Source organism: Cydia pomonella, chromosome 13 (genome assembly GCF_033807575.1).
Source record: "Cydia pomonella isolate Wapato2018A chromosome 13, ilCydPomo1, whole genome shotgun sequence".
In the NCBI taxonomy this organism is placed as follows: Eukaryota; Metazoa; Arthropoda; class Insecta; order Lepidoptera; family Tortricidae; genus Cydia; species Cydia pomonella.
In genome coordinates this window covers 18,373,366-18,396,309 of record NC_084715.1, presented here as the reverse complement: position 1 = coordinate 18,396,309, position 22,944 = coordinate 18,373,366, and the positions used below count along the sequence as shown (strand labels likewise).

At 35.6% G+C, this 22,944-nt stretch overlaps 1 protein-coding gene across 2 annotated transcripts in view; it reads left to right on the top strand.

Moving 5' to 3' along the window:
- Window positions 1-2,724: 2,724 nt before the first annotated feature.
- Window positions 2,725-22,944, top strand: part of LOC133524477 (calmodulin-A-like) — a 356,565-nt gene continuing 336,345 nt past the window's right edge. The window contains exon 1 of one of the 2 annotated variants that reach the window (XM_061860517.1): window positions 2,725-2,939. In XM_061860517.1, coding sequence (XP_061716501.1) covers window positions 2,901-2,939 — 39 coding nt within the window. In that variant the 5' untranslated portion in view covers window positions 2,725-2,900. The remainder of the gene's footprint in view (window positions 2,940-22,944) is intronic. The other variant, XM_061860518.1, reaches the window with a different exon arrangement.

Genomic DNA, 22,944 nt, shown 5'->3' with positions numbered 1-22,944 from the left:
AAGCTGCTCTTTGGCTCTTGTTTTTGGTAAAATGTTGCCAGCGATTAAAAACTGATGATAAATACTTGTTTTACAGGATTTGTCTATACTATTCCATTACTGGGGCCTGTTCCATTATAGGGTTGTTTACTATATACCTACATAAAGACAGGTAAACAAAAGGCGGCCTTATCGCTAAAGAGCGATCTCTTCTATAAGTATATACTTATATATAATTACATTTGTACTAAATAAAAATATAAAAAATAATAATTGATGTACCTACCTACGAGTATACTTGAATGGATTCCAGCCGGCGTTCATGACATTGAAGTTCTCCAAACGGTCCCTACGTGTTGGATTTGTATTCCCACGCACGCCCACAGATCTAGAAAGACGCAAAAGGAAACCTATACCTTTATATCTATACGAACATTTCATTAGTGCGAAAGAGGCAGAAAAGGCGCGTACTGGAAAATACGAAAAGCTGTATTTAGGAGACACGGTTGGTGGTTGGTTTCTTATACTGTTAGAAAAGCGAATTTCGGGCCGCGTAGCCAACGTTACAATCGTTAACGCTCCGTAGCGTAGTCATCTCTCTCTATCACTCTTTCATATTAGTGCGACTGTGACAGTTGCGTTTCGTTCGGACCGTGAACGATAGGCACGTTGGCTCCGCGGGCTGAATTCAATACTTCCAATAACACTGATGATTTTGGCCTCATTTTTAATATTTGATAGGAATTCTTGTACATTGTAGATCAGTGTCTCACAAACTCCTTATAATAGACCGGGTTTGAAGGAGCCGAGAGTTTGAAGGTGCAGTAGATTTTGAAAACGGATTTAAAAAAAGTCGTAGCGCGTTTTCGCATCACAATTGGCTGCTATTAATTAAATTAGCAATCTTGAGTCCTTTCTCCAGGGACTTCAGCGATTCGAAGCCTGAGTTTTTGACTTTCGCTCGATAGAAAAAAATACGAACATAGGTCTAAATTGCACTAAGGCTAATGAAAATTATTTCTAAAAATCGGACAAGTGTGTGTCGGCCTCGTCCACCGAGGGTTCCATAATTTTTAGTATTTGTTGTTATAGCAGCAACAGAAATACATCATTTGTGAAAATTTCAACTGTCTAGCTATCACGGTTCATGAGATACAGCCTGGTGACAGACGGACGGAGCGATGCGGAGTCTTAGTAATAAGGTCCAGTTTTACACTTTGGCTACGGAACCCTAAAAATGGGCAATATTATACTTGACGGAACTCAGTGATTTTTTTAACACAGAAAAATCAAATTAAAACACATGACATCCGCGCTCCCGGGCACGCAGTTCCATCTGGCTCTCACTTAAGCTCAGTGAAAGTGAGAGAATCACACGAACTTACTGCACCTTAAATCGAGGTTTCGTTCTCGACATTTTCCTCCTCCAAAACTTAGGACTTATTAACGAAATTTTGGGAACGGAATGAGAAAAAAAATATCTGTGTCTGTCCGTTTTGATTTTTGCGTTTATTGTTGCCGATTTTGTATGCTAGGCGTCTGTGTATGGCGCATTTATTTGGCTGTTTTTAGCGCTATTTGAAGTAGCCTAGTTCTTATGAAAACAATACCATTCATACCATTTTAACCATAGAGACTATACATCACTATTGTATTGTAGTAATTATTTATTTTAAGATTATTATAATGTAATGTTTACCCAGGTTTTGGCTGTTGTATTTATAAATGTTGTTATGTGTTTTTCATGTCACTATATGATGTTACTATAATGTTTTACTGACTTGTAAAAGAGCCCTTGAGGCCTACTTGCAGAATAAATTTTTGAATTTTGAATTTTTGAATAATATCAACAAAGCAAAACGTCATACAGGTAATGGTAATATTTAAACCATATAAAAAATCTAAGGTTAGACAGGAAAATGTTGAGAAGTTAGTATGGAAAAAAACACTGATTTTTTCCTCTTAATAGACACAGATGTATACATTCATCTTCTAGGAAATTCAGGCCATTTATATTTTTATTTATTATTATTATATTATTTGTTACCCAAATAAACATTTTAATTTTCAATAGAATACTAACCCAGTCTGCACTTTTCTCAAATCAGACCCAAGTAAAAAATTATATTAAAAAATAAATTATGTAGCTACCTAGATAATTTACGAGTCTCGTTTTTAAAAATCTCTTTGTTAAGTTATATAACGCTATTCTATCTTCATTCTTAATTTACTTTGTTATTTTCTTGGTACTACATAATTAATTATTTTAGATACTTATTCAGAAGTATTAAGTCGTACGATAACCTTTCTATACCAATCAGCTGAAAGCGCAATATAAACTCTATTCATCTATAAAACATAACAAAATATCCTTCACAAATCCAAAATAACCTACATTGCTTGTTTCCTAACTAGAACATCCAATAAGCCTCACAAAGTACGCAATGTATGATGAATAACGGAAAATTCCAGTAGCAACAACTCGATACGTCCTAGCGCTGGTAAAAATTCAATTCATCCTGTATCTATGTTACTACAAGCAACGTGTGAAAGAGAGATCACTACTAGATCCTTCAAAAGTGCAAATTCGTGACTACTCTAATTTGAAGCTTATCATAACTGTATTAGGTTGGTTTTCGCATAGGCGGGTCGGGAGTAATGACTTTCTGGTTCTAAGTTACCGTTATGTCCTTTTCACGACGGGGTTGATAATCAGTCGTGCTCAAACCGTCCGCTGCGTCGCTCGCTCCCAAATTTACATAGAAAATAAATATATTTTAATAACAACTACAAATTTGAACAGCGAAATAGATTTTGTATCTTTGCTAAATAGTGAAATTTATATATTTTAGTGCAGTGTATAAAGGAGATATTTATAGTGTTTAACTTTTAAAAGTTAAAGTAAATCAAGAAAAATAAACATGAAGACTTCATCGTTTTCTCTGCGTGTGATGCGAAGGGTGAGTATTTTGGTTATACAGGGTGTTGCGCGGCAGCTACAGGGTGTAACAGGTTGCCGCTCAGGTGGTGATTCCACAGGTTGGGGGGTCGGGTGCTATTGACGCTTCCCTTCGACCACACCCTTGCCTTTTCATAAACTGACCGAATCTGGTTCAAATATAAAACGAACCTATTTTGGGTATACCTGCTGTTCTAATTATGAATATTTCGGTTGTCAATCTTATGCTAATGCTCGTAAAGATCACTTTGCAAAGGCAACAATGTATTTTTTTACGATGAGAGGCATTAAATATGGCTTTACGTATAATTTTAAAACAAAATACTAATTTCGAGGTGACTGCACTTTGCAACCTCTGTTACCTATTTTAAAATTGCTTACATAAAAACAGGTCATATGTAAAAAAACCCCGCCGGGGGTTCCGTACTTTTTAGTATTTGTTGTTATTGCGGCAACATAAATACATCATCTGTGAAAATTTCAACTGTTAGCTATCACGGTTCATGAGATACAGCCTGGTGACAGACGGACGGATGGACGGACAGCGGAGTCTCAGTAATAGGGTCCCGTTTTACCCTTTGGGTACGGAACCCTATAAAGGGATGTACCTATTTATCTAATAAAATCTGATGGAATCTTTACACACTACCCTTAATAACAAGAAAAACTAAACTGGTCTAAAACAATTTCTTATACAAAATTGGCAAATAATTATAAAAAATCACAAACAATTAATCCGTAGAAAGAAAGTAAGCGAATTTAACGTGTAATTTTATTGATAAACACTTTAAAAAAATATTTCACGGCAAATATGTAACAATTATAAATCATATACCATCATTTATATTCTTTTGCTTTCATAAGTAATAGTTGAATCATTTTTAAATAGCGTTTTTTTAATAAAGAGACATGTCAAGATTGTTTACCCATTTTCTAGTTAATGCGAAAAAAACTAACTGTAGGTAAGAATGGAGTTCTCAAGGTGCCTTGATAGTTGTATCTACACCATTAACTCATCTGCATCATAACTTCAATGCCAAGTGACGATTTTTTAATATCTATGTTTAATAATTGGAACATTTTTATTGTTTAGAGACCAATATCGGTTCAAATAGAGAAAAAGCTCGTCACCTTATACTGAAGCGGCAACATTCCATATAATTCTTAATTAATTTCAATGACATTTAATGCATGCTGTACTGTAACAAAGTTGCATTTGTTTTATAATATTCAATTTAAAACTAAATAAAATCAATATAATTTTCTATATGTAAAATCGAAGACAAACTCCGCGAAAATCTCCTAAGATGGTATGGGCATGTCATAAGAAGAAATAAAGACCACATGACCATTCAGGAGGGAAAAGAGGTTCAGGCCGACCTCACGCGACTTGGACTCAGACCATTAAAAAAGGACCTGAAATTTGTGGAGGTAGGTGCGGAGACAACATAAAATCGTACAGTCAGCATCAATAGTAGCGGATGAAACAACGCGCCAAAAGTATCTGACATCCCGGATAACTTTTCCAAATATAGATAAATCTCTAAAATGTACATTCAAAAGTATATCTTTTACAATCTTCATTGTTCTACATATAGAACCATCCCTATATGTTAAGCTGTTACAGAATAGTAGATGCTTTTGACGCCTTGTTTGATCCGCTACTTTTGATGTTGACTGTACATTGTGGCGAAAACGTACAATGAGGGCTGACACCAAATGATATGGGACATGTACAACCAGGAAGAAGATATCTTCTATAGGTAATGAATTTTACTGACAATTTTGGTCGTGTTCATATAAGCCGGTAACAATCAAATATAGGTAGATAGAAAAACTAAATGTTGTGTACATAAATAAGGCGCATTGGGATACTTTTCAAAATCACTAATATCTACTAAGATACTTAGAAGCATTTCATGTTACTGTTGCTATATTGGAAAGTGCTTCTAGTTTAATAAATTATTAGCCATTTTCTATATAACCCCGCTTTCAAACTTACCCCAAAGCACCTTATATACAGACAACTCTTACATATATTCTGTTGTCTGTAAAAAAGGGACCCAAACTGGATTACAATTCTGTTCAAAATATTTTTGTAGGCCTTTATATTTCGTCTTGAACTATGATATTCCTATTATATTAAAATGTCATCAGGTCGGATGTTCACATCCGACTTTATATAACTCGAGTCGAATAACGTCCCTTGGAATTTAGGTCAAGTTACACCTACGACGAGGAAGATGATGTTTCGATGTGTACTTACATACCATCCATTTATTAGATTAATCAGGAATAAGAAAAATAATAGAATTTTATTTCAAGTGAGTATTTTTTAATTACAACAAGTTGAAATACTTTCGGATAATTTAACCAATATCCATTATGAAAACAAAAACCCCTTTATTGCAGTTCATTGAAAATAAGGGTTGACAACAATACGTACCCTTAATTCACCTTCAGCAGCAAATAACTTAGCTTTAAGAGTGATGTATACCAACGTCATTGTCCATACAAAAAGAGAAAACGTTTTTCCACTTCTAAACTATTTTCCATTCTCCATGATTTATTACATAGTATGTTGTATAGGTTACAGGTTTTCTTTTTTTTTAATTTACCAAAACTAATTTTTTTTTTATTTACAAAAAAGCGAAACCTATAAACCGAGAATATATTATTCTGAAGCGATCGACATCAAAACCAAAGAATCTTTCTTGTTCAATCTCAAATAAATATAAGTAAGTTCATATTAAAAAACACAAAATCAAAGTGATTTGTTAAGATTTAGTTAGTGGTAACTATTTTTTACCGAAATGGAATTTCATAAAAAAAACTTCGTTAGACTGAAAGCTATTCCCTCTTAAATAATAATAAATCATAATTACACTATACTTCGTTTTTTTAGCATTAGAAAGAAGTTAAGCGATCTTGACGTATCTTTTTTGTTGAAAACCACTTTTGCAAAATAATTTGCAGCTAATATGTAACAATTATATTATACTTATAAAGTTTACTTTTTATCATTAGTTTTAAGTTTATTTATAGCCTATTTTGAATTTAGAGTGTAAAATGTTACTTATTTAAATTTTATATTGCGTCTTAGAATTAACTTCAATGTGTATTAAATATCAAAAGATAAGAAAAAAATAAAAATAAATAAATTATATACTATATATGAGCATTTGCATTCTTTTGGTTTCATAAATAATAGTTAAAAAAATTAACAGCGTTTTTCAATAATAAGACACATCAAAATTGTTTACTTACCCTTTTTTTAATGCTAAGGAAAATAAGTATCATGTATCACAGGCGTTTAGTAATTCAACTTTTATTTGGAATAATAAGTTTTTAGTATGATTTTCTGTAAATTAAAAAAAAATTAGAAGAAGATGGCAACGGGTGGCAAAGTTGGAGTATTTCAGACATTTTTTAAATTTAAAACTGTTTTTACGCAGTTTTCTATTTATTTCAGTGTATATCTATTTCATAATATAAATATTATTATAATACTTTACTTGGGTGAAATTGGGGACAAACGGTGAAGATAAGGTTCCCTACGGTATTTAGTTTGGCCACCCTTATTTTCAATGACTTGCACCATTTGAAGAAAACTTCATTAGATGGGATGTTCACATCCGACATTATTTATTTAAAAAATTTATTTAAAATTTGATTCAGGCAACAAGGCCCATATTACAAATACCTTACAGACTAACATACATATACATTTTATAAAATTACAACTAAACACTATTTAGGCGACAAAACGGCGTGGCTCCGTTGAATCGGCTGCTCTTGTGTCGGATTCGGCAGTTTGCCCCGGAACCTCCGAAACACGACACCCTTCGGCCAGAAGTCGGCGCATTCGATGGTCCCCTGCAGCGGTCGCGGCACGCGCACAACAAAAAAGTTGAAATGCACGTAGTGGCGCGATCGAAGCTGGAACACCCTCAGCGTGTATCCGGTCTTCTGGTGTACATACTCCACCACTTCAGCAGCCGTGGCGGTGTAATGCAAGCGCGATACGTACAGCGCCTTACTCGGTGTAGCAATCCGCAAGCCAGAATTAGCCGGTTCGGCGGTACCACACTGAGTCTTACGAGGCGCCGTGCGCGCCTTCTTCTTTCTTGATACCAGTGTGAACTCCTCCTCATCCACACTAGCAACAGGGAGCTTCTCCTTTGGAGTCGCTCGCTCTTCAGTACCCTTTACAAGTACACTAAACCGGTTCGATGCAACTTTCGGACCGGCGACGACATCCGCCATCATTATGTAACCGGTTCGAATGACATCCTTTGGAATCCAGGCCAAGGGTTTAAAGTTACGCGACACTCTCCGCCTACAACAGCAAGATGGAGTTCCGATACACCATCCATATATTACGAGGATCAAACAAAATCCCTTGCATGCAAATTTGCGCTACCGAACGTGAATTGCTTTATGCAAAATGTAATCACAGAAAAGACTCCGTCCTGATTGGGATACTCTTTTTGAGACTTTAGACATTCTTTTAGTCTTAGTTATATTCATTCTCTGGTCAAACGGGTGCAATTTGGTTTCTCGTTAAAAAATGCCAAGATAAGTGAAACTTAGAGTACGGTCACGTCTGAAAATATTGATACGAAAAGAGTGCCATAAATATGTTTACACGACTTTATTGCCCATATATTAAGGTAGTGTATACATATTATTGCCACTTTTTTCGTAACGATATTTTCAGATGTGATTGTAAAATTGTGACGTAAAACTGTTATTTTTATAATCCAGATAATCCTATACAGTACCCCTAGTGTAAATTTGATCGACATCATAACGTGACGAACGCGTTTGCGTTAAGTCTCATTTTGTATAGGATTTTGAGTTTCCAAAACGTCCCGCATGGCGCGCTCTTTCTAAATCCAATACAAAATGAGACTAAACGCAAACGCGTACGTCACGTTTCGAAATCGAATTTATTTACACTAGGGGTACTGTATTGTTCCTGACGTTTTGGTGTTGCCGTGGCTTAACTTGCCGTATTTCACGTATCACAAAATTGCGGAAAAATGTATGCCGTATTTTTTATCGTAATGCACGTGAAATGCCGTATTTTATGGTCGCCATCAGATATATCGGAGCAGCCCAGGTGCTAAAAAATATCTTAACACGTAATCTAGCGCCTGACAATAGAGGCGTTTTCAGATATTTATGAGCACCTTGGCCGCTCCGATATATCTGATGGCTCCTCTTCACGATGGCCCAGCGCTGGCCCAGCGAGATGGCCATGCGATGGCTGAGACGCCGCTACACGATGGCGACATTCAGTTGCGATCTATTCGTTTTCCAAGATGGACGTGGAACCATTAGCCGCTGCAGCAATTTATTTATACGCAACGTACCAACCTTTTCTTAATCTGCACAATAATAAAGTAATTAAAAAGAAATGACGTAGAAGATTATGGTGGATGTTATCTATCCATCGCAATAAATAAATAAATAAACTACTTATTATAGGACATTATTACACAAATTCACTAAGTTCCACGGAAAGCTCAATAAGGCTTGGTTTGTGGGTGCTTAGACAACGATATACATATTATATACATATGTATAAATACTTAAATACATAGAAAACACCCATGACTCAGGAACAAATATCCATGCTCATCACACGAATAAATGCCCTTACCAGGATTTGAACCCGGGACCATCAGCTTCGTAGGCAGGGTCACTACCCACTAGGCCAAACCGGTCGTCAAAATATATTACTTTATAAATATTTTACTTTCAAAGCAGAAGTTAATTGTATTTTTCATTGGAAAATTGGAAATGAGGCGAAAGGCATTAATGTTGAAATTAAAAATGAGTTTACAACTGTGGGACTTAGTCAATTTGTGTAATAATGTCCTATAATATATTAAAATAAAATTATTTTGTTTTATTTACAATAAAATGATTTTAACTTTGCTTTTCTTTTTTAATTATAATTGTAAGCCTTCAGCGGGATAGTAGACACTTTAGTTAATTAATTTTAAGAGAGGTATGTTCATTGTACACAGCGGATGTCATTCCAGATCTAGAGCAGAGCCCAACTGGGGAAGTACCTCCACCATACAGAAAACCGCAGCCAAATAACACAAGACCCTACTATAGTGTTGTGTTCCTGCGGTGAGTAAGGCTGCCAGAGCTCAACGAGGCTGCGGAGTGTTAGGGTCGGCAACGTGCATGTAACTCCTCTGGAATTGCAGGCGTACTTAGGCTACGTAGACTGCTTAGCATCAGTCGGGCCGTATGCTTGTTTGCCACCGACGGAAAAAAAAGAATGACATTAGTTTTAACTAACGACATTACTATTATCATTTGGAATAACCGGGAATGATATGAAATCAGACAATGAAAAAAAGTTAACTTGAGTACATTTCGTTAGTTGAAGATATCGCCCTTATTTGAATTAAAGTAATCTGTACTGATAGTTTTACTTGCACACGACATGAAAAGGTCAAATACGGCGTTCTCTGAACAAAATATTTCCTTATAAGTAAATATATAGTAATTAAGTAAATATTATTTATTGTACCACAAAGAAAACAAATTTAAACACTGATTTACAATGTAAAGAAAGGTAGAAACAGGCGGTCTTATCGCTGTAAGCGATCTCTTCCAGACGACCTTAGGGTAGCAGGATATAAAGAACAGTAAATTGTTATAACAGTATTTCATGAATTAATTGGAGGAATAAGAAAATATAAAATATATATTTACTAGTTAGGTGAAAATATTGTCATAGAAAATCTATTTCCCTTCTCATAGTCGTAAAGTTGGTGTTTAAGTCGCGTGTGAGCAGCAGATTATATTATACGAAAAGTGCTTTTTATGCTCTAGTGCACAAAGTAAAATCATCTATTAACCTTTCGTATGCGCCTGTCAAAAATCTTACTTTCTTCGATATCTTAATTTTTAAGTTGAATTTGGTTGAATTTATATGGAGCACATCTGCTCCAAAGCATACCAAAGGTTAAGACCCTTAATTACTTAGCAATAAAGGTCACAACCTGCCATACACACAGCCATTGTTGCAGCTCGGGGCCGGCCGGCGCGCTTCCTTCCCCGCACAACCGTGCGTGAGCTCGACTACTCATTTCTTTAATCTTGAATAACCATAGTTAAATTTCAAAACCGTTATCATGTCCTTGGCACAAAACCTTTTAATTTCGATTTCGCTCAAAAACCGTTATTTTTAAACCGGTTTCGAGCAATGGAAACCGGTTTCTTCCAATATCGGTGTCTATGTTTACGTGTCACATCAACAGGCCGGCCGGCCGTTTCGTCACTCTTCGAATAAACCGGTTTTTTAGGTTACAATAAAGTTTTAAAAACGTTCGTGTTCTTATAAAAGTTCGGAGGGAAACCGAAATAAACCGGTAATTACCGGTATTTTATAAACCGGTTTCGAGTTTTAACCTCAAATAAGTGAAAAGCAGAGTATACTCGGACATAAATGCCTATTTTATCCTATACCTACTGCGATAGTAGGTATAGGATAATATATAATAGCTTATGCTAGGACCGAAATTTTGAATTCAATTCAATTCAAGCCTCGTTCGAAATGGGTAACTTTATGCCCTTGTTGTATGCTATTGCGAAGGATTGTCGTAGTATCCCTTAAGTTATTTTAGTCAAGAAACATTTATTAAAGCTTGAAGAAAGCCGACGATTGTAGGTCATAGGATTTAAGTACGTGGTAATGTGGGCGGATCGATAACTTTGAATGATGTGCACCCAAGAGGAATACAACGGGAGATTTTTATGTAGAATACTTATATATAATGACCTGAGTTCAATGCATTTGTGTGTAATTATATTGCTGTCTCTATTTTAATTAATTTTATTCTTAATGCCCCTTGGGTTCAAATTCTTCTCTCACTCCCACTGAGCGAAAGCGTGAGCGAGGTGTATGCCCGGGATCGCGAATATAATGTTTTTGATATTTAATATTTTGTAAAGTTTAACAAAAAAATATAAATTGATTTGCGCATTTTTAGAAGCTATTTTTATATAATTAGCTTTTGTGCTAAAATTGATAAAAAAAATAAGGTGCGTTTTAGACCTATTTTCGTGTTTTTTTTTTATCAAGCGAAAGTCAAGAAATCATGTTTCAAATCAACGAAACATGTCTAGCGTTTGTTCGATTTAATAATACGCGAGTAACCCATTAAAAATAATGTACAGTACATATGGTGCTACTTTTCCGCACTAGTGCGTAAATTAGCACATTATGTAACTATGTCGAAAATTTAAAGGATCATATGTACTGTAAAACGTTGTACGATACATGTGCAAATAGGAATTTCCTATTTTTCGCACTTGTATCGTAATAGTACATTATACGTACATAATAGCACCATATGTACTGTAAATAACTATTTCACCAGACCAAGTTGAAGTAGATGAGAAAGTTGCATTTTATCCATTGTGGGACAAAGTAATCAGATGCAAATTTTTAGTTGTTTTCTTATGTTAGTTGGTAGAATTGACTTTTATATCATGATTTTGAATGTATAAGTTGTTTATCACGTTAATTTTTTTTATAATTAGTATTTTCCTCGCGAAACACAAAAATGTTCACCACAGTAACGGTGAACATTTTTGTGTTTCATTCGGAGGAAAAGCTTGTTTAAGCCTTTTGTCTTGAAACCCTCGCTATGCTCAAAATTCTACTGCTCGTACAACTCGCCACGCTCGTGGTTCAATTTTGGAATCTTTCTAAAACAAAAACTTTGCCCCCTTGTAAAACAAATGACTATTAGTATATTCCAATTGTTCAAGTCTCACAGGAATTTTATAGTTTAAAAATATTCTGTGATATCATCGTAAATAACTGTTTCAGTGTACAGTCAGCATCAAAAGTAGCGGATCAAACAAGGTTTCAAAAGTATCTACCATTCTGAAACAGCTTAACAAAATGTGGTGGTTCTATATGTAGAACAATTAAGACGGTAAAAGATATACTTTTGAATGTAAATTTTAGAGATTCATCTATATTTGGAAAAGTTATCCGGAATATCAGATACTTTTGGCGCGTTGTTTCATCCGCTACTATTGATGCTGATTGTACCACAAGATTTCATTAAAACTTCATTCCTCGTTTCCTGCGAGCATTTTCCATTTTTCCCTCGTTTTTGTCGGTGAATGGATCGAACGCCGCTTTTTCCCGCAAAGGGCCCTAATTGACAATGTAACGTTGTTATCCCTTTTCCGAACTTACCTTATTAATATGTTCGTAAATAAGGTTTTGGGTGCTTTTTGCACAGTTTAATGAGGTTTTAGGAAAACTTTTGGTTTGATAACGAGTACCATGTCGAAGTTTATTAGGTATTCATTATATTAATGTTATTGAGTTTGTCATGTGTCATGACGACCAGTCTGGCCTAGTGGGTGGTGACCCTGCTTATGAAGCCGATGGTCCTGGGGTCGCATCCCGGTAAGAGCATTTATTTGTGGCATGAGACTGATGAGCATAGATAAATATTCCTCAGTCATGGATGTTTTCTTTGTATTCAAGTATTTGTATATATATGATACATATCTGTATTATGAAGTAAATAAATCTATCTACTTATCTATCTATACCGTTGCCTGAGTACCCTCAACACAAGCTTTCTTGAGCTTACCGTGGGGCTTAGTCAATTTGTGTAAAAATGTCCCTATAGTATTTAATTTTTACATTAACATTAATTCTTAATTCTTCGCATGGCTGTAGTTTTTTTTCGTAAATTCTTTATCGTAATTTTTCTAACCAAATCACGAAACCTCAAAATTTAAATATTTGTATTATTTTGTAGCAAATTATATTAAAATCCAATCCAATTCATATGCACTATGTAACAAGGCTTCGCTCTGCGTAGATGTGATGTCAGTTGTAATGTGTGGAATTATATGTCATCTGACTCATCTACCACATCGTTTGACTACGTTTGTATGAACAACGCCCATCCCCTTTCCTCTTAAATAGTGCTAGAATAAATTAAACTAACTATTCCATATAGTCATTGTCGATAAAATTATGTCGTACGACATCCCCGATATGTAATTTTTTAATATTATAATAGTTTTTATCATTATCAGAATGTCACGAGTCAACGTCAGATGTCGGATATTTGTTGCGATAATAAAAAATAAAAGAGGTATAAAAATTGGTAATGAAAATTCTAATGCTCCTAATTAATTAAATATTAGTATGTTTTAGGCTTTAGTAATTGCTTAAAACGGTGGTGGCTGAGTGGATCTGACGTCCGACTCTCAATCCGTTCAAATCGTGACGCGTGCCATTTATTTTTTTCGGAACATGATATTTAACACTAGCTTTTCGGTGAAGGAAAACATCGTAAGGAAACCTGCATACATTCGCGAAGAAATCCAAATGTATATGTCCCAACCCGCATTAGGCCAGCGTGGGGACTATAGCCCAAACCCACTCGTGCTTGAGATCTATCGATCGATCGATCGATTTCGATAATACTTGAGTCAACATTTAATTAATCAGTAGTAGGCACTGATACGTTTTTCGGTTTTAGTACGTTTTAGTATGTATTTTTTTTAATACTACAATTGTGGCAAACAAGCATACGGCCCACCTGATGGTAAGCAGTCTACGTAGCCTATGTGAGCCTGCAACGCCAGAGTAGTTACAAGCGTGTTGCCGACCCTAACACTCCGCACCCTCGTTGATCTATGGCAACCTTACTCACCGGCCGGAACACAACACTATGAGTAGGGTCTAGGTTATTTCGCTACGGTTTTCTGTAAGGTGGAGGTACTTCCCCAGTTGGGCTCTGCTCTAGATCTGGAATGACATCCGCTGTGCTGTGCCCTACTACACAAAGCGAGTTGACATTCACAATGCCCATACCTCTCTTTTGGACGTAGTTTAAGGACGTACCCTGGTCCAACTATTACAAGCTAAGTGCCACGTGTAACATTAAATATTTCTCCAAATCAAAGTGACGAAATTGAAGCATCTCAATTACAATTCTAATTAAGCAAACAACGACAAGGAGTTGCCGAAATCGTTGGAATCTAGTTTTAATCAACGTTAGCCAGACAACCGTTCTCTACCCTGTACACATTAAAGTTTGATAAAAGCCCTTGAGGTCTTATTGAAGATAATTTGAATTGGGATATTATAACTTTTACTGTAGTTCAAATGGATACAACATAAATTATCTGCATAATAAAAAAATATTTTATTAAGAGTTATCACAATGTTACTGGTGAATTCCCAATATAATTTGAGACTCGAAAGATCCCCGCTTCAGTTTTTTCCTGATGCAAAGGCTGTCCATTGCAACGCGGCAACGCAGCGAGCGGATGGGCACGTTTTGCGTCGGGGGCAGCCCGGGGCTGGTATCAGTAGGTAGGTCGTTTTATACATATTTAGTTTATATTTAAGTTAGTTTAGATACATTTAGGTTTAGTGATTAAGTTAAGATTTTAATTAGTTTTATGTTAAGATACCTATATTTTAGTAAGAAGCATTGTGGTATGAAATTGAATATTTGATTGAAGAGCTTGTAAATACCGCTATGTCTGCAATTTTGAAAAACAAAATTATTACACTAAAAACGTGAGATTGCAGTTCCGTTAGGATAGAACATTCTTACGGTAGATGTCGCTATTGAGCCTAAGGCGTGTAAACAAAATGGAGGATGGACCAAATTCGCACGCTTCTGGTAAGTTTCAGTACGTCAGTTGGTTAAGAGCGCTCGGACCGGTGTTCCAAGTTCAAATCTTTTTGCCGCAAAACGAACTTATGGATTTTTCCTTTAATTTAATAATTCGTCGAATCGCTTGCAGACATAATTATCTACTTGATAAAAAATATAGTATAAATTGTTCATTTATTTTTAATGCGATGAGTAGACTTCACTTTTAATTTATAAAAAACCTTGCAATATGTGTTTGAAGATTAACTTTTATATAATTTTTCCCTCTTTCAGATTCAGACATGAAAGCGCAACCCACTCCTTTTTATAATGAAATAATATCTCTAATGTTTAATTTATCTACCTAATAAGTTACAAATAACGATGTTTCCAGGGTGTGCCCTCGTGAGTTAATATATAATATGATATCTACATACTAAACATGCCTTTTCATTTATTGAGCAAAGTAAAAAAATACACAAATTTAAATTACGATACCGATCAGTTACAAGGTGGCATAGAAATTCCTCGACTGTATCAACCTTTCTAATTCTCGAAAGATTAAATTACTTTAAAATGAATGTAAACTCGATCTAATCACTTCTAAAATCACATTTTATACCAACATCAATCTAATCTCACAACCCTTTAAAAATGAATTTCCTGTATCCTTACTTCCGTCATTTAAATTTAAACTTTATTTAAAAGCGCCGAAGGATTAGTTCCGTGCTTCTTCGATCGAACACGTTATTTTTTAGAAGCCCCATCGAGAAGCGATTAGTCTCACGCGAAACGCCAAATTGACGGACTGTCACCTGTCAGATTAACGTGTTGTGGCTAAAAGAAATTGACGTCACTTCGTATCTAACGGACGAGATTCTACACCTCGACATTGGCAGAATCCACATTGCTAAAATTGGCGAGGAGTAAAAGCCATTTAGGAAAAAAAAAGAAATTGACGTCACTTCGTATCTAACCGACGAGATTTAGATTGGAAAGATTGAAGTGTGAAATCCTTAGGCTGCCTTCCTCCAAAGCGGACAGGAACGGAGATGAGAGTAGACGCGCAGGAATGAATCATCAGCACTTGTAAAGCATGACTCATACAAGACCTATGGAAAGCACCACGTGATCACCGATCAGCCGTCATGGAAAATGACGTGTCGGACGCCTCGAATCTCCACTTAGTCTTAGCGGTACACCTCGAAATTCGGAAAAATACTGCAAATGGTGTTAAGTAAAGTTAAGCATGAAAATCGGCACGATTGATCTTTAGGGCAAACTCAATTGGAAAACTGCCTGTACCTACTCTTTTAAACGAATATTCCATCTAATAATTGCCATCCTCGCGTTATCCCGGCTTTTGTCATTTCAATAAATATTAAAAATTAAAACGAAAATACAACTAAAAAAAAAACTAATTAAAAAGGCCACGGTAGCAAAGTACGAAAGATCAAATTAGGTCATAATATAATTCAATCCAATTTGCTGAATTATTGCGTCGGTAATCAAATTGACATATGTGGTGGACGTGGTGGCCAGTGATTTGCATACAGAAGGGTGTTTGTTATGGTAATATGCTTACATGGCTAACATACTATACAGATCACATTATGTGCTACCGATTCAACTGAGAGAATTTCATGGCAATGCTATAATTTTCAGAGATTCTTAAGCCTATAGGGCCAACACATATACCCACGATACGATATCGTGGATACGACGTTGTATCGTGGGTATGTGTGTTGGCCCCACAATACAACGCCGTAACGTTGCACGACGCCGCAACGTGAGACGTCGTCGTATTGTGCCGTTAGACTCCAAGATTTTGGAGGAATTGAGAATCTCCTCAAATCTTGAATTATTTGCTAGGGGTTTTTTTATAATATATCGGAGGCAAAAAAGCTGCCTGCCTGATGGTGAGCGGTCACCGTAGCTTATGGACGCCTGTAACTCAAGAGGTCATGCGCGTTGCCAACCCTAACACCCCGCACTCTCGTTGAATTCTGGCAACCTTACTCACCGGCAGGAACAATTACACTATGAGTAGGGTCCAGTTTTATTTGGCTGCGGTTTTCTGTAAGGTGTGATCTCGCTTTGTGTGGTAGAGCACAGCATAGCAGATGTCATTCCAGATCTAGAGGGTTTTTATTATTTCACAATTAGGTCCTGTTGTTCAGAGCCAGATGCTGAGTAATGAAGATCTCTTGGGAACTTTTTGACTATTACACGTACACTTATATTGGCTTCTATATTTTCATAGGAACCGGTGCAGTTTTTGTCGAAAAGCGAATTTTTATGACATATATAATACAATAATATTTGGTGTAGTCGGTTCTTTTTATTTTGTAAGTTCCTTAGAAGTAATTGGTCGATTCTTTGTGAAATTATAAAAAAAGTTATAATTTTGCAAGGTCATGTAAGACAAAACATGCTTTTAGAATTAATGAGTATTACAAACAGGAATCATTTTTACACCTGAACCAACCGCGACACAGAGTTAACAGTCAACCGCAAATATAATACCGTTACAATGTTGACTACAAATCTGCTCCCTAATTTCGCACCTCTCTATTGCAAAACAGTATTAATTTTGAATTGAACAAGGTTGATTTTAATTTAGCAATTGAGTTATCAAAGAGCAGTCGAAATGCGTTGTACTAAATATCGGAATATTAAACAATTATTATACTTTGCTTTGTTTGTGTCCGTTAATCTATTGTGAAAATGAGTTTTGAATGAAGATATAAAGGTGTATATTATTTGGGTCCCAAAAGTTCTGGAAAACAGACATCTTTCCTGATGGCGCCATAAAACTTAACGATCTGGGTACATTTTACTAAGACGCTCATCATAAAATTCCCTATTAAGAAATAACAGGTTTAAGTATGCTTGTAGAGATCCAGCGAGAAAACTTGGCTTTAAAATCCATTATTCTTTTAATTTAACACTTACAACCCCTCTGGTGTTGCAGGTGGACATGGGCGGCGGTGATCGCTTACCATCAGGTGATCTGTCCACTCGTTTGCCTCCTGTATCATAAAAAAAATCATCGAAAAGACGCCTAACTTATACTAAAAAAGTTTTTGACCCGTATAAACTGTATAATTTTATGTTTGTTACATAAAAAACGAATTAATGCTGCCATCTATAACTAGAACGAATTCAGTTTCCGTTTTCTGTAAAAAAAATATGTGCAGTGCGAGATAACTTATACTCATCTTTTTGTTTGGTGTGAAAGTGATTGCGTTAGGTACATATCTTTATACAGTAAAAATACAGTTTTTCTTAGTCACATACCTCCACACGTATTGGCTCGCCTTTCCCGTGGGTTAAGACAGTGAATCCGAGAGGTCAATGCGGTTGCTGGGCATGTGTTTAATTCCGTCCCAGGCGGTGTAACGTCCGTGGAGGTCACTTCGCCCACATTAAATTCACTGCGTAGATAACAAAACGGGACGTGGCAGCTAATATCACCCACCAAAAACGGTGTTTCTTCGGTGTGTAAGTGTATGATAGACTGTAATATTTGCATGCTCAATTGTGAGTCGAGTACACTGTACAACAAACTTTATGTCACCATCTAGAATCCCTGTATTCTGGCAAATAAATAATTTGTATTTGTTACACCATAAATCGTCTGCAATAGATGCAAAGGCTAATGACATAATTTGTTAATAACTACACATGACATTTATTTTGTCTGCCTCAACGTCTGAAGTGTCAAGCCCCTAACTAAAAATATGACCTTAAACCTTAGATCTCAACTCCTTTACAACCAACTTTATTACAATGTGATATTTGTGTCATTACATAACTGCTAAGTTCCTTTCTCCGGTTACATTCTAGAGGCAATAGTGGTTCTATCTTTAACAATGGTAGAAATGTTATAGGCTGGTACTGCCTGACTCGAAACCATTGAGCCAATTCAACTTGATTTATACGTCTGTCTTAAACGTTATATATTACCAGCGAATATTGGTTTTGTAACGATCAAAACATGACTTTTTTTTATATATAACGATAGGCAGGCGTTTGACCACGATCTCACCTGATGGTAAGTGGTGATGACTTTGTAAACCCCACACAAGCTAACAACTTATAACGGTTTTGATCTCGTTTTGATATTACGAACTCGAAATCGCTCATGCTGATTAAAGAATTTCTCACGCTAGACCGGGCCGGGGCCGGGCCGTAGCTTTCGGCGCATCGTTTTCTATGAAAAACACTATGTGATCACCAATCAGCCGTCATACAAAATGACGTGTCGGACGCTCCAGCCCGGCCCTGGTCCGGTCTAGCGTGAGTCTTTTACATGTAACATGCAGTGAAAATTGTGTGTGATTTGCACGTCACCAAGATGATGGTCAAGGCAGTATCAAGACACGTGCTGCGCAGAAGTCGTTAAAAACTTTCAACCCTATTGTCACTCCTTCAGGGGTTAAATTACAAAAAACACACTCAAATTTTGGCTGTGCGTTCTCTGTCAATATTTAAGTAAAGGAACTGCTTTATTGATTGACGATACAAACGTAGGTCCAATATGGGTAAGAGTGTCTGGTCTTTACATTGGGGTCTGTTTACACATTGATTAGTGTTTATTTGGCGAGTTCATAAATTGACCACTAAATTCAAGTAGCGAGTATGAGGCTCGGAGCAGGAAAGTCGCTAATTATTATCAAAATAAACCAAACGGTTATTTTAAATAACGAAGTCCAAGCAAATTAATTCCTGAAATACAAGTAAAGCACCAAAACTTGATTAATTTTTAACCGAAGAAACTCGTAAAACTCACGCCCATGCTACAAAAAAGAAACTATTTTTCTAGAGATAAACTCGTTAACACTTCTAAGAAAAGTATGCAGATATTGTGGACCAAACGGATTTCAAATGTTATTTTAGAATCTTTACTTTCACTATGTCCTAAATGCCTTAATAACATCTTTGATCTCTTTTGCTGTTTAAGTTAGCCTGTAGAAAAAAGGTTAACAACTAACAAGAATCATTTATTTACTTAACTGCTTCATCTTGAGATAAAATGTAACTATGAATAAATGGAAAGGGATCAAAAAGAATAAATGAAACAAAATATACGTATAACAAAATTCAAAGATGCGAAAAAAGTATGTAAAACACTAAAATAGGAGTGGGCAGGACATATGATAAGAGAAAAACCGCTAAATGGACTAGGAAGATAACAGAATCGTACCAATAGGTTGTGAAAGGAACCAGAAGCACCTCGGAAGAGTGACCGGCCCAGGATCGATTAGACTTGCAAGAGATAGGGAGAAGTGGAAATATTTAGAGGAGGGTTTTTTCGAAAGACAAGCTGTTGTTGCAAAATCCAATCGTCGAGGAACTGTTTAATTGGTTACGAGCGTGGCTAGGCGCCGGCCTATCGCCAAGTCAATGATGGTTTTACTGCATTCTTATCTCGAACGAACTATAATTCAATTTCTCTTTCAACTTAAATCATAATTATTTAACGATTTACTCATTAAATGACAAATTTACATTCCTCGATCACATGTTGCGAAACGTAAAACCAAATTTCATATCTCCCAAGTATGTTGGAGATACAATAAAAGGAGTTACGCTATACGCGGTTTACGTCTTTTTTACTGCCTGTCTGTCTTGGACTGTCGTTTCATAGATCATAAAGCTAACTTGAAGTTTTATGAGTATTTCCTTGTTGTTAAACTAAATACAGCTTAGGTCTATGCTACGTTTACTTCAGCTTTGTACTTGTCACTAGTAGCATTAGTAGCTACTTGTGCTTAAGCATCTCTCCGCTTACTAGTAGCAAGTAGGTAACTGTTCATACTCTGAAATCTCTGAATACCATTCTGTATAGGACATCCATCGGACGATTCTCAATACCGGTATTGAAATCCGATATAAGCCCTTAATTACCGGAATTCCAGATTACTACCAGTATCGAAATTGACCATAAGAAAATATTTTTTAAGGTTTAATAATCACTGCATCCAGTTAAATGGTCACTGAAAATGGTCGGTTTTTAATATTTCACAGCTCCAATGTCACTAATGGTCGTATTTGATAAGAACATTTTGAAAAACGAAAATTTTGTACAATACAATGTAGTAAGGAGTCATTATTTTAACCGAATTGACTGTTATGCAACGATTGAGCTCTTTGTCGTTCAGTTCGACCCCATGTCATATGGCGAGTCCGGCAATATAAGTCATCTTGTACCTACCGTACTACTGTTGTAAATCCCTCTCCATAAGGCCGTGCAAGTGCGAAAGAGATAGCATGATTCCGAGGATTTACGGCTTGACTCGCCACCTAGTGTTGCGGCTCACAATCAATCACTAAGCTCACACAAACACAGCATTAGGTTCAGCGGTGCGGTTTGTGAGCTTTCAAGTGACCTAGTTTAAATGTATTATTAAACGTAAATTAATTGTATTCCACAAGTATGTACAATCACGAACAATGAGAATGGGTCATTGTGTATGAAGCTCCTAGACAAAGTAAGCCGATTTTAATTGCTCGTTAGTGTAGTTCTGCTACAACTTTACTAGGTCACATTTAGTATTCATATGCAACGTTTATGTTTTCTGCATAACAATATGTGCTGTGTTTCAGTATTTGGTATCGACATATGAAAGTCAAGTTTGCCAAATATTTTGAGGTTTTGAAAAATCAATCTTAAAATCGATGTCTTAAGGCGTATTTTAAAGAATAGATGATTAAATCATGTTCTACCACTTATTTACATATGACATTGACAATTATCCATTGTTTGAGTTTTCGAAAAATCAACTCTAAACAAGTATACTTAAATCGTATTTTAATGAATAGTTGGCTAAATGACATATTATCTACCTACCACTTATCTAGATGTGACATTGTTAGGTAAAGTTATCCATGATCTTTAGCATGTCGCATTACAGCATTAGTAAAATTCATACTTTGTTGCTAGTACTTAGAGTGCATAGCCTTTAAAATAAGTTTTATTATCTGACTAAGGTTGACCCGGCTACAAAACATAATTCACAAAGGCTGATATTATTTGCTTGTAATTTCATACAAAATTTTAAGGACATTGGACCTTATTAATCTTAAATACGGTAGGTTTACGACGTCAAACTCTCCCAATCTGTCAAAGTTAAGAAAACAAAAAAAAAGGAAATGAAACGAAACAAAACTTAAACTTACATCACTAGGCTGAAAGTCAATAAAAAAGATCTCTGCCAGAGAACATACGTACACTACATAAAACACATATAGTTTATGATAAAAAAAAAGTATTGTTCTCAACGTTGCAACGTTCGATTAAACTTATCGTCGCCCAATGAGGACTACGACCAAATAATTCAAGCCATTTACCGTCTATCGCTGTCAAAATGGACAAAACTTTTTTATATTCCTTTAAAATTCATTTGTAGTTTTACATGTATGTAAAATGTATAATTGTTGGTGCAATAAAGAATATTTACTTACTTACTTACTTACAAAACGGTATGAATGGTATAAAATTGTATAAATCCAGAAAAGTATCAATTTATATTATTTAACTTATTCACTTATCAACTAAGTTTAACTTAGAAATGTAGACAAATGACATATTGTTCAATGACCATGATATGCAGTAAATCGTATAGCGACTATCGATATCAAAAGTTGAAAAGACGTCAAATCAATAAAAATTGGATAAAATGTTCGTTTTATCGTCATTTGTGCAACCATATCATTTATACAACCATATCATTTATAAAGTTGACCATCATAGCCTTGCTGATGGTATTATGAAACTCGCTTCGTTCGTTTCATAAGCCCGCACTCGTGTTTTAATTTCTTTCATTATGTAGCAGTCACCGAAACTACTACCAAGTAATTCGGCTATCTTTATTGTTTATATAAGCCGCAGTTGACTATCCTAGACATGTGAATTGATGTCGATATAATATATTCTTGTCTGGATTGTGCTATTACATTATATTACGAATGAGTTTTGGCTAGACGCATTGTACTATTCAGAAAATGAATGAGTTTATTGAGGGCTGCATCTTTTCTGGATAAATAATAAATAGATTTGGGTACATAGATTTAGATACTTACCATATGCTTTCATTAATCAGATTAATTAAAAGAATAATTCAAATCGGGCAGCAAAATAAGTGATATATTTTATGATGTCCATTGGAAATACATACCTTTGTTTTTTTTTTTTTTCCTCCTATAGCTTATAATACATATTGTGCACGCTACGCGTTAGGAGAACTGCTTCATTCCGCGTCCTAAATCTGATAAAAACCTGGGCTAATGGGACTGGCCTGGGCATTCGACAGACGCGAC